The sequence below is a fragment of the Bufo bufo genome, chromosome 2, assembly GCF_905171765.1.
Source record: "Bufo bufo chromosome 2, aBufBuf1.1, whole genome shotgun sequence".
Lineage (NCBI taxonomy): Eukaryota > Metazoa > Chordata > Amphibia > Anura > Bufonidae > Bufo > Bufo bufo.
In genome coordinates, this window is record NC_053390.1 from 318,454,610 (window position 1) to 318,469,061 (window position 14,452).

General features: G+C 36.7%; 1 protein-coding gene across 4 annotated transcripts in view; it reads left to right on the forward strand.

Annotated features, from left to right (window-relative positions):
* The first annotated feature begins 3,408 nt into the window (after positions 1–3,408).
* The window catches only part of LOC120989087 (contactin-associated protein-like 4), a 434,442-nt gene continuing 423,398 nt past the window's right edge, over positions 3,409–14,452 (forward strand). For all 4 annotated transcript variants that reach the window (XM_040416967.1, XM_040416966.1, XM_040416969.1 and 1 more), the window contains exon 1: positions 3,409–3,454. In XM_040416967.1, the coding sequence (XP_040272901.1) occupies positions 3,424–3,454 (31 nt within the window). In that variant the 5' untranslated portion in view covers positions 3,409–3,423. The remainder of the gene's footprint in view (positions 3,455–14,452) is intronic.

Genomic DNA, 14,452 nt, shown 5'->3' on the forward strand with positions numbered 1-14,452 from the left:
GAGTTTTTAATAAATATCTTTTAAAATAAAGAATGCGCAGCAATAATTCTTAAAGGTGCCTAATTTAATATCAGTGGATCAGTGGTGCTAAATTTTCTCGTAAATGGATTCCTATTACTGTGAATAATACAGATTTCGCATTTTTTATAAAAGCTAAATTGTTTTTAATCTATATGCAAATTCTTCTTTAGCATAGTCTCGCTTCACATTATAAAGATGATTTAGATAATGTTTTCAACTATTTAACATCATATACAGAAGATACGAAATGTATCAACAAATGCATAAAGAAAAAAGTAAACCACTATAACTACCGTATGTTGAGTATATGTATCATGAAATGATAATACAGTGTATTAACTTGTTAAACATGGAACTGGTCTTTTGGTACCAGGGTACACCTTTAACCCTTTCGCTACCAGCTCCGTACATATACAACAGTGTTACTATCCTTAAACATGTCACCCGCCCGTTTCAAGTCATGCTAATCGCGGATATTACAGCTTTTCAATGCCATGATCAAGTATGATCACTGCATCTAAACGGTGAAGAAACCGGAAGTGCACACCAGGTCAACACTGGCATCCACCTGTGGTGATCGGGGATGCCAGTAATTAAATCTAATATGCTGGGTCTCTATAAAGAGACCCAGCATATTAGAGTTGAAATTTCTATGTTGACCAGCAGATGGCAGACCAACATAAGAAATCAGCAATCTAAGGTTTTTTATATACCCTATGGGAGAACAGAAATATAAAAAAAAAAAACTAAGTATTGAAGATTGTAGCCTCCTAATGAGGCTACAATAAATAAATTATATATATATATATACAGTACAGACCAAAAGTTTGGACACACCTTCTCATTCAAAGAGTTTTCTTTACTTTCATGACTATGAAGGCATCAAAACTATGAATTAACACATGTGGAATTATATACATAACAAACAAGTGTGAAACAACTGAAAATATGTCATATTCTAGGTTCTTCAAAGTAGCCACCTTTTGCTTTGATTACTGCTTTGCACACTCTTGGCATTCTCTTGATGAGCTTCAAGAGGTAGTCCCCTGAAATGGTCTTCCAACAGTCTTGAAGGAGTTCCCAGAGATGCTTAGCACTTGTTGGCCCTTTTGCCTTCACTCTGCGGTCCAGCTCACCCCAAACCATCTCGATTGGGCTCAGGTACGGTGACTGTGGAGGCCATGTCATCTGGCGCAGCACCCCATCACTCTCCTTCATGGTCAAATAGCCCTTACTTTCAAAGTTTTCCCAATTTTTCAGCTGACTGACTGACCTTCATTTCTTAAAGTAATGATGGCCACTCGTTTTTCTTTACTTAGCTGCTTTTTTCTTGCCATAATACAAATTCTAACAGTCTATTCAGTAGGACTATCAGCTGTGTATCCACCTGACTTCTCCTCAACGCAACTGATGGTCCCAACCCCATTTATAAGGCAAGAAATCCTACTTATTAAACCTGACAGGGCACACTTGTGAAGTGAAAACCATTTCAGGGACTACCTCGTGAAGCTCATCAAGAGAATGCCAAGAGTGTGCAAAGCAGTAATCAAAGCAAAAGGTGGCTAATTTGAAGAACCTAGAATATGAAATATTTTCAGTTGTTTCACACTTGTTTGTTATGTATATAATTCCACATGTGTTAATTCATAGTTTTGATGCCTTCAGTGTGAATCTACAATTTTCATAGTCATGAAAATAACGAAAACTCTTTGAATGAGAAGGTGTGTCCAAACTTTTGGTCTGTACTATATATATATATATATACATATATATATATATACATATACACATATACACATTATAGGCATCACCGTGTCTGAAAACACCCATATTAAATAAAATATAAAAATATTTTTCTAATATGGTGTAAGGGAAAAAAGTATCAAAATGCCCTATTATCTATTTTTTCATCGCTTCTCTTGCCCCCCAAATTTTTTATAAAATGTGATCAAAAAGGAACACACAAAATGGTATATATATACAAAACTACAGATAATCCCACAAAAAGTGAGCCCCCACACAGCTCTGTAGACATAATTATACAAATGCTATGTATAAAACCTATACATATGTAGTATGGTTGTAATTGTACTGACCCAGAGAATGAAGGGCACAGGTTAGTTTTGCCACAAAGGAATGCTGTGGGGACAAAACCCCTAAAACTGTAGATTTTTTCCCGCTTCCCACTACATTGAATGCCATATTAAATGATGGCATTAGAAAGCACAACTTGTCCCGCAAAAAATAAGCCCTTAGATGGATATGTGAATGGAATAATAATTATGGCTCCAGGAAGACAGGGAAGAAAACTGAAAAGGCAAAAATGAAAAAACTTCTGGTGTCCTAAGCGTTAAGACCAGAATCCATTTAATAGTACACCAAGCAAGTTAATTAGTACAAGTACCCTTTATTAGGTCATATTCTTATTCACTTTTTGTTTTACTTATGTCTTTTAATTTTGTATTGCATCAAGACACATAAAATTATGTTTGTTTTAATCAGTATTCCTATCAATGTTTTTGGATCTGGATCTGTCTTTAGGGCGTAGAATACATCTTATGGATGATGTAAAATCCTGGATCCTGACTGAACTTATTATTAGAAATGAATAAACTTCATCAAAGAATGATTTCCTTTACACATCTTTTTTTGATGATTTATACAGTAAATAAAAAAATGCATGAAGTGCTCTATTGTAAATGTGCTTGACAAAGACCGCTGTGACGGTCAAAACATTGCTGTGCATATTCGAGTCGCCAATAAAGATGGGAGATATTTTTCACCTAAATGGATACTGTCAATTGCTGCTTTATACTTTATTGTGAGTGTGGTCTTGTTTTTATAAGATGAGTAAAGTACTATGGAGGGAATTTATTATGGGGGGGGGGGGGATCTAAAGCCTTGCTTGAGTCTGCATTGGTTTACTTTGTACCAAATTTTAATTTTGTATATCTTAAAGTCTTGTCTAGAATTGCTGCTCTATTTTTTTTTTTTATGTCACCCTTTCCCCCACTGGAGTGTGTTTGCAACTTTTTGGTGACTTTTTTTTTATTTTTTATAAAGTCTAGGTTGATAAATCTGGAGTCAAAACTGGAGTGACTAGTTTAAAAATTCAAAAAGTTGCTAATATTTTGCACAAGCTCCACAAAAATAACTAAGCCCTAATTTGCAACTTTTTGCAGTCTGAATTCTGGAGTGCAGTGCTTAAAAAATCCCCCTTATATTTTTGTATATGCTATTGTGTGCTTTACAAATTAATTACTATTAAATATATTATCATTTTAGGAATTTATAGGAAATGCAAATGCTGACAGTGTTGTTTACTACAAGCTTCAGAACCACATACGAGCAAGATACCTTCGTTTCAACCCATTAGATTGGAATATAAATGGGAGAATTGGAATGAGAATAGAAGTATATGGCTGTACATACAGTAAGTATTACTGGTTCCACTTTTTACTAAACTAAAAGAAAAGGGAATAACACATCTCTGAAAGTATTAATCTTGTTCTAAATGAGATCAGGAAACATAGAAGTGTGGTTTAAATCCATTGTGCAGGGGTTTAATATTGATGGCCTATCCTCAAGATAGGTCATCACTATCAGATCAGCAAGGGTCAGACTTTTGGAACCTTTCAGCTGGTTGAAGAAGCTATGCTGCTTGTGCAGGATAGGTCTTCCTGAGTATAGGTCATCGATATTAAGCCACTGCAAGACTGCTTTAATTGCAAAAACAAACATTATACAAAAATACAAATGATATGCAAATGTTATTGCTGAATTAAGAACAAGAATTAAGAAAAAGTATCTGTATTTTATTTGATTTATATGTATTCTTAACTGATTTACTATGTTCAATTACTATACTATGTGGCTTACAAATAATAAAATATGTAAATTGTACTGAGAGAAGTAAAATTTATTTTGTACTTGGTAAAATACCACTTTAAAAGTTTCAAGACTTCAATCATTATAACAATATTATGTACAAATTGAATAATTGGTTTGAATTAGAGATGAGTGAACCAGTCAAGATTTGTTTTGGGTCTGGTTCGCTAATTTAAAAAAAAAAGTTGGGTTGAGACCCGAATATATTTGGGCTAAATCGGAGTTGCTCTAATTGCCCTGAAAGTTGGTATATAATCCCCTCTAGCCTCCTAGGACTCATATTTTTTGGGGAAAACTTGTCTCTTTTGATTATTTTCCCCTCCAACCCCCCTTCCCCAAGCTCTGGAATGCAAGGACAGCAATAATAAATGATGTCTAAGTGGCACTGACATACATAGCTATGGGTAAACGCACATTTGATGATGTTATCATACATTGCATTTAAAAAGACACCGCAGCGGCACGTTTCATGCTTTTTCATATTAAGCTTTCAAAAATTGTTCCTTATCGGGGACAGATGATGTTTAAACACACCGTGTTATGAAATTTAAAAAAAAACGTTTCATTGGGGAATGTGATGGTTGGCAAATGTCATTAGAGGCAGGATGCAGCAGCAGCTGTACAGAACGTGATGGTTAGAAAGTGGCATAAGTGGCATGATTCAGGCCACAGCATGCAGCAGCAATACCCAATATGACAGACCCTCAGCATCAGTGACAAGATGGGGCACCGGCAGCAAGGAGAGATCTATTGATGGCATTCAGCCTGCTTGGACTGAATTTTTATATATTAATACAGTAATAATTTACATATACCGCCCAAAAAAATGTTTAAAATTTCAACCATGTTAACCCTAATCCCTGCTCCACCACAAAAAATAAAAAATAAAAAATTCAACCATGTGGAAAGTGAGTACACATAAACTGACCCTCAGGCATTAGTAGCAGTGGCATGGTGCAGGCCCCAACATTGCCTTGACTTTGAGAAAATGTCAGTATTGACACAGTAATCGCATATATTTATTCTGTACCTTAAAGAAATGTAACACCCAGCCCCAAAAATATTAAAATTTTAGCCATGTAGAAAGTGAAAATATGTAAACGGTAGACTGAGGCTTGATGCTCAATTTAAACTTTTCAACTTAGCACACATGTGTATATTGCTGCCACACTGTGTTTTTTTGCAACAAATAATCACTTATATATGCTGCTTAATTAAAGTGAAAGACCCCTCCCAAAAATTTAAATAAATAAATTGCGACTGTGTTTGAACTGAAAATACGTAAATGGACGACTGGCTTGAAGCTCAATTTAACTTAACACCACAGTTAGATTGTTGCCACACTATTGGTATTGCTCCAGTAATCACACACAAAATAACGTGGTCCTAAAAGGCAGAAAGATGCTCAAAACCCCATATGTTGTTGCACATATATAATCGGGGGAGCAAATCCTGCACATGTGATCCGTTGCTTACAGCAATCCCCAGCAAAAATGCATACAATGGAAGATGCCGGCAGCGGAACACGTGTATCACAGAAACATCCTACACGGGGGAGCCAAATGTGTGGCTGTAATTAGCTATATAAAACAAACATTTACAAAGAAAAAATGGTGCACTACAATCGAAAATGCAATTGACAATATATGGCTAAACCCTCACACTGATATTAAAATAAGACTTTCGCTAATATATTCTTATATCAAAAAAATACCGGAGCCCGCGCACCCATCAAGGTCTCTAAAAGTGGCACGGGACCTAACGCTAACCTAGCTATGCCATATGAGCAATTACAGATAGGGGCACAGAGTCCGACACACAGCCAACAACTCCCAGTTGCCTCCAGCGTGAAATCACAAATACAATGGGAGGAGGGAGGAGGCTGTGTTTGCTTTGGTGGTGGTGTTAGTGTGGGCAGGTGTATCTATTCAATACAGAACTGCACTACACAATGTAAATGTTACAGTGACAAGCCCACATTACTTGAATAACATCATTAATCTAGTCATTGGGCCTCTGCATGAACAACAAAGCCATAGTTTCATCTTCATGTACGACAAGGTTGCATCATTAGGTAACGGCTGCTGGAGAGTGGGGCACCTCAAATGGAGTGGCCTGCACTTTCTCTAGACCTAAATCACATTGAAAATCTATGGGATCAGCTGAGTTGCCGTGTAGACACTCGTAACCTGAGGTCCGCCCTTTAAGAACACCATGAGACGTCATTGTCAAGCTGTAATTAATGCTCAAGACCACATGACAAGTTTTTTTGTGGGGGTATACCCAACACTGTTGGCGTTTGTTTCAATAAATTGTTTGAAATGAGGAAATCACCAATGCATTGCATTCTTCTAGTTAAATGCCCTGCTTTTATGATATATCACTGTAGAGTGAACGTTTTAAGTTTTCTATAAATTTTACCCAAAAGCCAAATCTAACTTTTTGTGAGCAGTGTATACATATTTGCTGCTTAATTATATTTTGAACCCCACAAAAAAAAAGATTCCTGTGAAAATGGGGAAACAAAATAAATGTATTTGCTTGCAGGTAGCTGCTTTTGAAGTGCACCTCCACTTCTGATAGCAGGCACAGCCTCTGGTCCTGTCTGCTCTCTCCCTGTCTGTCAGCTGTCCTGCTTCTCTCCATTGTACATAACACACACAATTCTTTCCCTTCATTATCCCTGCCAATAAGATTGATTTATTGATTTTTTTGTATACTTTCCCTGATTGATTTTTCACTCTCCCTGACTTCCTAAGATTATTTTCCTGGCAGGCACTGCAAGACCCAACTACACTCATTAACAGCTCAGCACAGAATTATGTTCTGCCTGTTCTGCTAGGGCACCTCCCTTCCTACTGCAGCACTAATTGGCTCATCCAGGCTGGCAGCCAGGGAGCCAATTAGGGGAATCCCCCCACTTCCTCTTCTTCTTCCTCCCTAGTATTTTTTTCCTGCCAACATGTGAACTAAAATGGCGCTGTGAGCCATTTTAGTGGATTCGCCCTAAACTAACACAGAAAGATTTGGGTTTGTCCACCATCTGAAAAATAGCAAAGTTCAGACCAAACTCAGTTCAGATCAGTTCAAACTATTTTTAACTAAATGATGATTGAATGATAAGCCTATATAATATATATCCATAGATGTTTTTATGGATTATACGTAAATGTATTTAGTACAGAATAATCTAAACACAATGAGAGTAATTCATGAAAAATAATTATTTGTTCAGTTTTGTATGAAATTCAAGTGTTATAATAATTTTAAATAGTCTAAAATACTAAAATACAGTGTAAAACAGCAAAATACTTTAGTCTGTAGAAACTAGCAGCTAGTCCCATAACAATAGGGTCTATTGATTGATCTGTCAGTTGCTTTTGAAATTAATGTACTGTAAAAAACATGCATGTGAAGTATGTGCATAACTTCTGAATGAGATCTGTATTCAAATAAATTTAATAAAGAAAGGCTTTTCTCTACTATAAATGGTGAGTGCCTGAGTGCACATTTTTCTAGGACAATAAAATATTAGGTTATACTATACTAAAGAACAGAAACATATAGGGAAAATAAAAATACACAGTTCATATATATAAATCATTTGTAAAGGTTAACAAAGATTTGGGGACCTCAAACTTTCAGAAGGACACATTATATTTGAAGATGGTTAAAAAACAACAGGCAACTATAGTAGCATAGAAACAAAAACATCAATAGATTACTTAAAAGAAAAAGTTATTTAACCAAAGAATTATTTTTTTTCCTTTTAGTAAAGATAGGGGGAATATACTGTGTACATTTTATATTTCAAATATGCTGCATGACAATCTGAGCAAGGGTGTTATGGTTGAACTCACACTCAGACCTTGGCAACTTAAAGGCTGTGTACACCTTAAAAGGCAATTTTTTTTATTATTGCATTTCTCTCATTTTGGGCTAAAAATCCTTTTTTCAATTGGCCTTTAAAAAAGAAAAATAATATTGAGCCATTCTGTCGCAAACTGTTTGTCTAGATAAATTTGTGCTGGCCATCTAATAACCCTTGTCTCTAATTTACTAAGAGCTTATAAACACTTATTTAAGCCACATTCCTATAAATAAGATAAGAACTATGCTGTAATGTGTGTTTATAATGTCAGAGATCAGATATAGGGTCCATTCACACGTCCGCATCCGTTCCGCAATTTTGCGGAACGGGTGCAGACCCATTCATTTTCAATGGGGCCGGAATGTGCTGTCCGCATTTATGGATCCGCATCCGCATTTGCGGATCCGCACTTCCGCATCTGTGCTTCCGTTTCCAGAAAAAAATAGAACATGTCCTATTCTTGTCCGCAATTGCAGACAAGATTAGGCATTTTCTATTATAGTGACGGCGATGTGTGGTCCGCAAATTGCGGAAAGCACATTGCCAGTGTCCGTGTTTTGTGGATCTGCAATTTGCGGATCCGCAGAACACTTACGAACGTGTGAATGGACCCATAAGGAGCCCATCAGATTAGCTGGCTGATGGAGCATATAAATCAAATCCCTCAATTGGAGCATCTCAGCCCTGTACAGAAAAAGGGTTCCAAATTTGCAATAAAGAACAATAAAAAAAGATTCTTTAGCTAAAAATAATACAATAATAAAAAAAAAAGTACAATATATCTGCTAAAGGGAACCTCCCCAAATAAAAAACACTCTGGAGCACTGCCTGCCTTTTACTTTTAGACACTCTCAAAATGCAGATACATATATAATTTCCGGCTGGCTCACAGTAGCCACAATATATTTAATTCCATTTAAAATACATTCATAGAAAAAGACATAAAAATCATAAAAAACATTATATAATAATGTAATAGTCCTGGTCCTTTTTTTTATCTTTGCATTGCTACATGCGGAGCTCTCGCATGTGTTATCAGGAATGGCGGGTTTTATGACAGTTATCCCGCACTTCTACAATCGGATAAGAAAGATTGCCTTAAAAAATAAATTGCCCCCAAAGGTGTACATAGCCTTTAATGAAGCCAATGGCCCCTCGGCTACAAATACTGCCATCTGAAAGGGGCCTGGATATGTATCCTTCTGACCTTCTTACTAAATGTGATGTAGAAGCTAAGACACAGAAGAGTTTGTATTTGTAATATTTTGCAGCATTTATTTAAAAAAGAGTAAAAACTTTATATAAGACCAAGGGCAAAGTCATAAATATAGATGCAAAAGGTTATGCAATATATCACATATTTTACCATCCTCTCTTCACTTCTTTACTTTCCTGTCTATTGCAGACAGTGTGGCAATTAACGGTAATGTTTGTTACTGCCATTGAGACATTTTTAGAGCCCTATGAATTTGTTAGCGTCTCTTCTAAGCTTTTGTCCTTGGATAATTTTGTAAAGGCAAGAGCATGTTCAGACTGCTAGCAAAATCACTGTTGAGGGCTTGAAGTACTCTTCTGTGTAATCCCTGCTAGGATTCTGTGTTTTATTCTTTGGTTTCTCACTTTTAATTAGCAGATCAGTATTGTGAAGATCATAGTAACCAATATTAAAATTATTTTGTAGTAAGGAAGTGTTCTACATATTAGTACATGGCACATATTTAAAATAATGATTATTTTTCCTCAAGGCCAGGTCATGGCCTCTAGGTGAACACTTAAATACTAGTTTAATGTATGTAACACCTAACTGAGCAAGTGTTACCTCTAATGAAATAATGAAGAGTCTCACATTAAACTGTCTCAGAGGAAAGGTTGCCACAGCTGCCCAAAAGCAGCAGAGCCGTGTAGCCGTGTACTAATTAAAGGATAAAGGAGTACTGTTTGTTTATGGCTACTTTGCCATGATCAGCCACATAACCACTGGGACTAGTATAGGCAATGGCACTGGCTCTACATTTATTGAATTTGCATTAGTCCATGACCAACAAGACATACGTGATGGAAACTGCCTCTGTCTTCTGACCTATGTATCCATTATAACAACTGGCTCAGACACCTGGGCACCTGACATTTATCTGAAGATTGAAGTTTCTTTAAGTATGAGGTTGTGTGGGTTTAAGAACCAGGTTGGTAAGTGACTCCTAAGCAGTCAAATATAGAATACAAATGGTTCCTTGGAAAAGGTGTTTCTCCTTGTTCAAGGTTTCTGCCCTAGAAATTAATTAGTTATTTTAATAAAACCCAGTATGTGCTCTTACATTAGTGGCACTGCTAGTGAGTTTGTGATGTAATATATATAAAAGCATGGTCTAGATTAGATGAAGTACGGTACCTTCAATGTATCTAGAAACCAGAGAAATGACAAAGAAACATAAAAAACTTGTGTTTTGGCCATTAAAAAAAAGTGTGGTTTATAATATACACATATTTAGTATTCACTATATACTACTCTATATTCTGTAATAAAAAAAAACAACAAAAAACTCAGGTTATGCAGTCTACCTATTGTCTAACATGCCCAGGCTTATTGAACTGATCATATCTGTTGTTCTCTTTATCTTTCTAATAATTGTCTCATCTTTTCAACATCCTTTTGTTATTCTAATTACATAAAATGTTTGTGTCAAAATTATGCATTGCCCTAATAGTAGTGGATTATGGTAGCAAGTACATAAAGTGAGATATAAGCTTGTAGGCAATACGTGTCAAGGTACAATAGTTTACAAGATTAAAGTATAAACTCTTTTTTTTTTTCATATGGTAAGTGGCTTAGCAGGTTCTGCAACATTGGCATGCTACCCACTCTAGCACTAGATAAGTATTTTTTACTTTTATTAATTTCAGAATAATCTAGCTGATCAAATTTAATTAAGGTAAGCCTCGCTGGGAATGATAGAATAGGCTCATTAATTAATGCGCTTTGTATTCTCTTTCAACTGTAAAAGCCTCTCCATGATCATTCCAGCATAATATATTCATTAATATGGCATATCAAATTTTCAGCATATGGTTCTAGTATGCCTGTAATATGCGAAACAGGTAAGTGTAAGAGACATTCACAAAAATGAGGATGGGCACTACATGAAAATATGCTTACATGAGGGGCTTCTTTTACTTAAGAAAGTCTAAAAAAATGTAGTCGTTAATAACTGAGACATTTGAAGGGTCACAAGAAGTGAATGGTGGAACAGCAAATGTGCCCTGATACCAGAATTGCCACATGCTTCTCTACCAGATGAACCCTGCTCTGTGTTACTAGCAACAAGAATATCTTGGCCATTTCTCAGTAACTGCTTCAGCCAGTATGCAGCTGCCATACACCTAAATCTGGTTCTGTTATGAACTTGCTTCCCCCTTTCTGGGGGAAGGGTGAGCTTTTTGATTATTATGCTTTTAGATACAGTACCTTTAGTTTTTGTGCCTCTTTTTCCAGAATTTAGAGTCCTAGACCATTTGTTATGCTTGAGTGCATCCTAGGATTTCTAGTTGCACATTTTAATGTGTTTTGCTTGCTCGTGAGAAAAATCAGCATGTTTGGTACCCAAACTCGAACTTCTTCACAGAAGTTCGTGTTTGGGTTAGGTGTTGTGTAGATTGTATTATTTTCCTTTATAAGGCTACTTTCACACTAGCGTTGTTTAAATCCGGCGTTCAATTCCGACACCGGAACTGCCCGCCGGATCCAGAAAAACGTGTGAAAACGGATTACATTTGAATCCTGATCAGGATTTTGATCACCATGGAAAAAACGGATCCGCCATTTATGGACTTTAACTTTTTTTTCACATTTTTCGGGTTTAACATGCAAAAGCCGGATCCGGCGTTAATGCAAGTCAATGGGAAAAAGACCGGATCCGGCGTTCAGTCAAAGTGTTCAGGATTTTTGGCCGGAGGTAAAAATACAACATGCTACGGTTTTCTGAAAAGGCTGATCAGTCAAAAAGACTGAACTGAAGACATCCTGATGCATCCTGAACGGATTGCTCTCCATTCAGAATGCATTAGGATAAAACTGATCAGTTCTTTTCCGGATTTGAGCCCCTAGGACGGAACTCAGCGATGGAAAAGAAAAACGCTAGTGTGAAAATACCCTAACATGGTTATAAGGGAAAATAATAGCATTCTTAATACAGAATGCATAGTACAATAGGGCTGGAGGGGTTAAAGAAAAAAAAAATTTATTTAACTCACCTCATCCACTTGTGCGCGCAGCCCGGCTTCTCTTCTGTCTTCTTCTTTGAGGAATAGGACCTTTAATGACGTCACTGCGCTCATCACATGGTCCAATTGCAAAATTGTTAAAGACAGTACAAATATCCAAGCAAGTCAAAAGGGTATTTAAAACAAAATAAATAGTAAACCAACATTTGTCTCTTATACATACATGGACCTATACAGATCTTCTAGAATTTCCAAATGTTTAGGAGCCCGTATATTCGCTAAGAGAGAGAGTCACTGCAAGCAGCAGCTCTTGCTTTGTTGGAGCTTGTTCATGTATTATATGGATTGGCATTCATTTCACTGCTGCAGTGGAAATATATGATCAGGAATGGTTTCTAAAGTTTGACCAATGATGATAAGTTAATATAAAAAGATGACAACCCCTTTAATAGGTGTGACTAATGATTGTATCCAATTTGTGGTCTGTAAACTACAGATCTGAAAAATACATATACCATCTGTGTGCCATCTGCAATTTTTGAGGACCTGTTGACTCCAATAGGTCTGTGGACTGCATTTTTTGGGACCAGAATAGGACATGTTCTATATTTTGCGAAACAGACATATGGACACAGACAGCACACATGTGAAAAGCCATTGGAAATGCATAGCACGGGTAGTGCAATATATAAGGAATAGTTCAAGTTCCTAGCTGCCAAATATAGCCATAGAAGACCGAAGCAGTGTATAACTGTTCCTTCTGTACTGTGGCTTATACAGTACTCAATAAGAAATGTGTAGCTGATACAACCAGAGGCAGTGCTCCCTGAAGTGTTTTAAAAAGGACCTGTCACCGCTCCTGACATTGTCTGTTTTACTCCCCATGCAATGACGAGTCTGGAGGATCTTTTCATATAACTCTATGTTGTACTGTTCCTCTATTATTTTTACTAAAAGTGTATAAATGTATCTGCAACAGGTTGTTACCAGTTAGGGCTTGTGCCTCTGCATAGCTTGACGTTCTCCAACTAGTGCTTCCAGTGGAAAGAGCACAAGCGTCAGGTGCGTGACTGTTCCAAGTGGGTTGCTCTTCTAACCAGCCAAGCTCTGGCTGGTTGTCATATCAGTACTAGCATTTTAAGTGATTTGGCTTCTACTGATTCTACTGGCTTTGACTCCTCTGCTTGTTGCTGGATTAACCCTTTGTCTACGACTTTGACTCTGGCTTGTTCTCTCCTGCCATTCTTGGCAACTGATAGGATTTCTGCGTGTGAGCTCGCATTTGTTTTTGCTGTTTTGCTCCACAGACATAATTTGGGTCCATAGCAGCCAAATCCAACCAGCCCTTATGGTGGGCTGTATGTGCAGTCTTAGATCTAATAACCAAAGTGGTGAAAAAAGATAGGTACAGATGTAGTCAGCATTATTTTGACACCAGCTGTGCTAGGACTCTCACTTTAACAGGATTTGTTATATTACTGTGATTTTGTTTTTGTTGTATTAATGCTCAATTTTTTTCCATAGCAATATGTTAGGGTCAGTAAACCACCACAAAGTTGCTAAAAGATGTCTGGCTCCTTTGGTCGTTTTACTCTGGTTGTTAAGGTGTTAATGTGCCGTGTAGCTTTTCCTTTACAAAGCAATGATGCGGTGAAGCAGTTTCATCAGCCCTTTTCACTCTGTGCCAGTCTATAAAGGGCTTTTAAAAGAGAATTCAGTACGACTGAAATGGAAAGATAATTTTAGATAACAGAATGTAACTGGCAGATGCTAATTCCTTTATCTTTAATACCAACTTCATGATGGAATGTCAAGCTAATCAATTTAGGATTATGCCATAGACTCTTTCACCTTATAATGTTCTATTATTGATTTAAAAATAATTTTGCTTATCTGAACATCATCTCTCACATTCTGTAAAATACATCTTGTTTAGACCTTAATATTAAATAGACTTAATATTCCTCTTAAGGGCTTCTGTAGTTAATAACTACATTTCCAAATGCTACATAATAAATTGTAATATAATAATCTATAATATAATATAATATATAAAGCTGAGTTTATGTGTGTGTGTGTGTGTGTGTATGTCCGCAAAAGGTATCCGCACTGTCGCATTTACAATCACGAAATTTGGCACACAGGTACATCAGGTATCCGGGAAAGTTTTAGACCAGGTCTCAGCTCTCTAGGATGTACCATTCCTGAGATATTCCCAAAAAAATGCATTAGCCAATAGAAGCATGGTCACATGATCCTTATCGGCCAATAGAAGCTCGCAGGTCCTTCAGCCTCCACATACAGTTTTTCTTCAGGTTTCCATAACAACCCAGCCATTTATTTTCACTGCTGTAGGTCAGCTTTAAAGCAAATCTGTCACCAGGATAATTGCTATTGAAGTAAAGCCATGGCCTAATAGCACTTAGTACCTTATTTCAAAATGTGCCTTTGTTC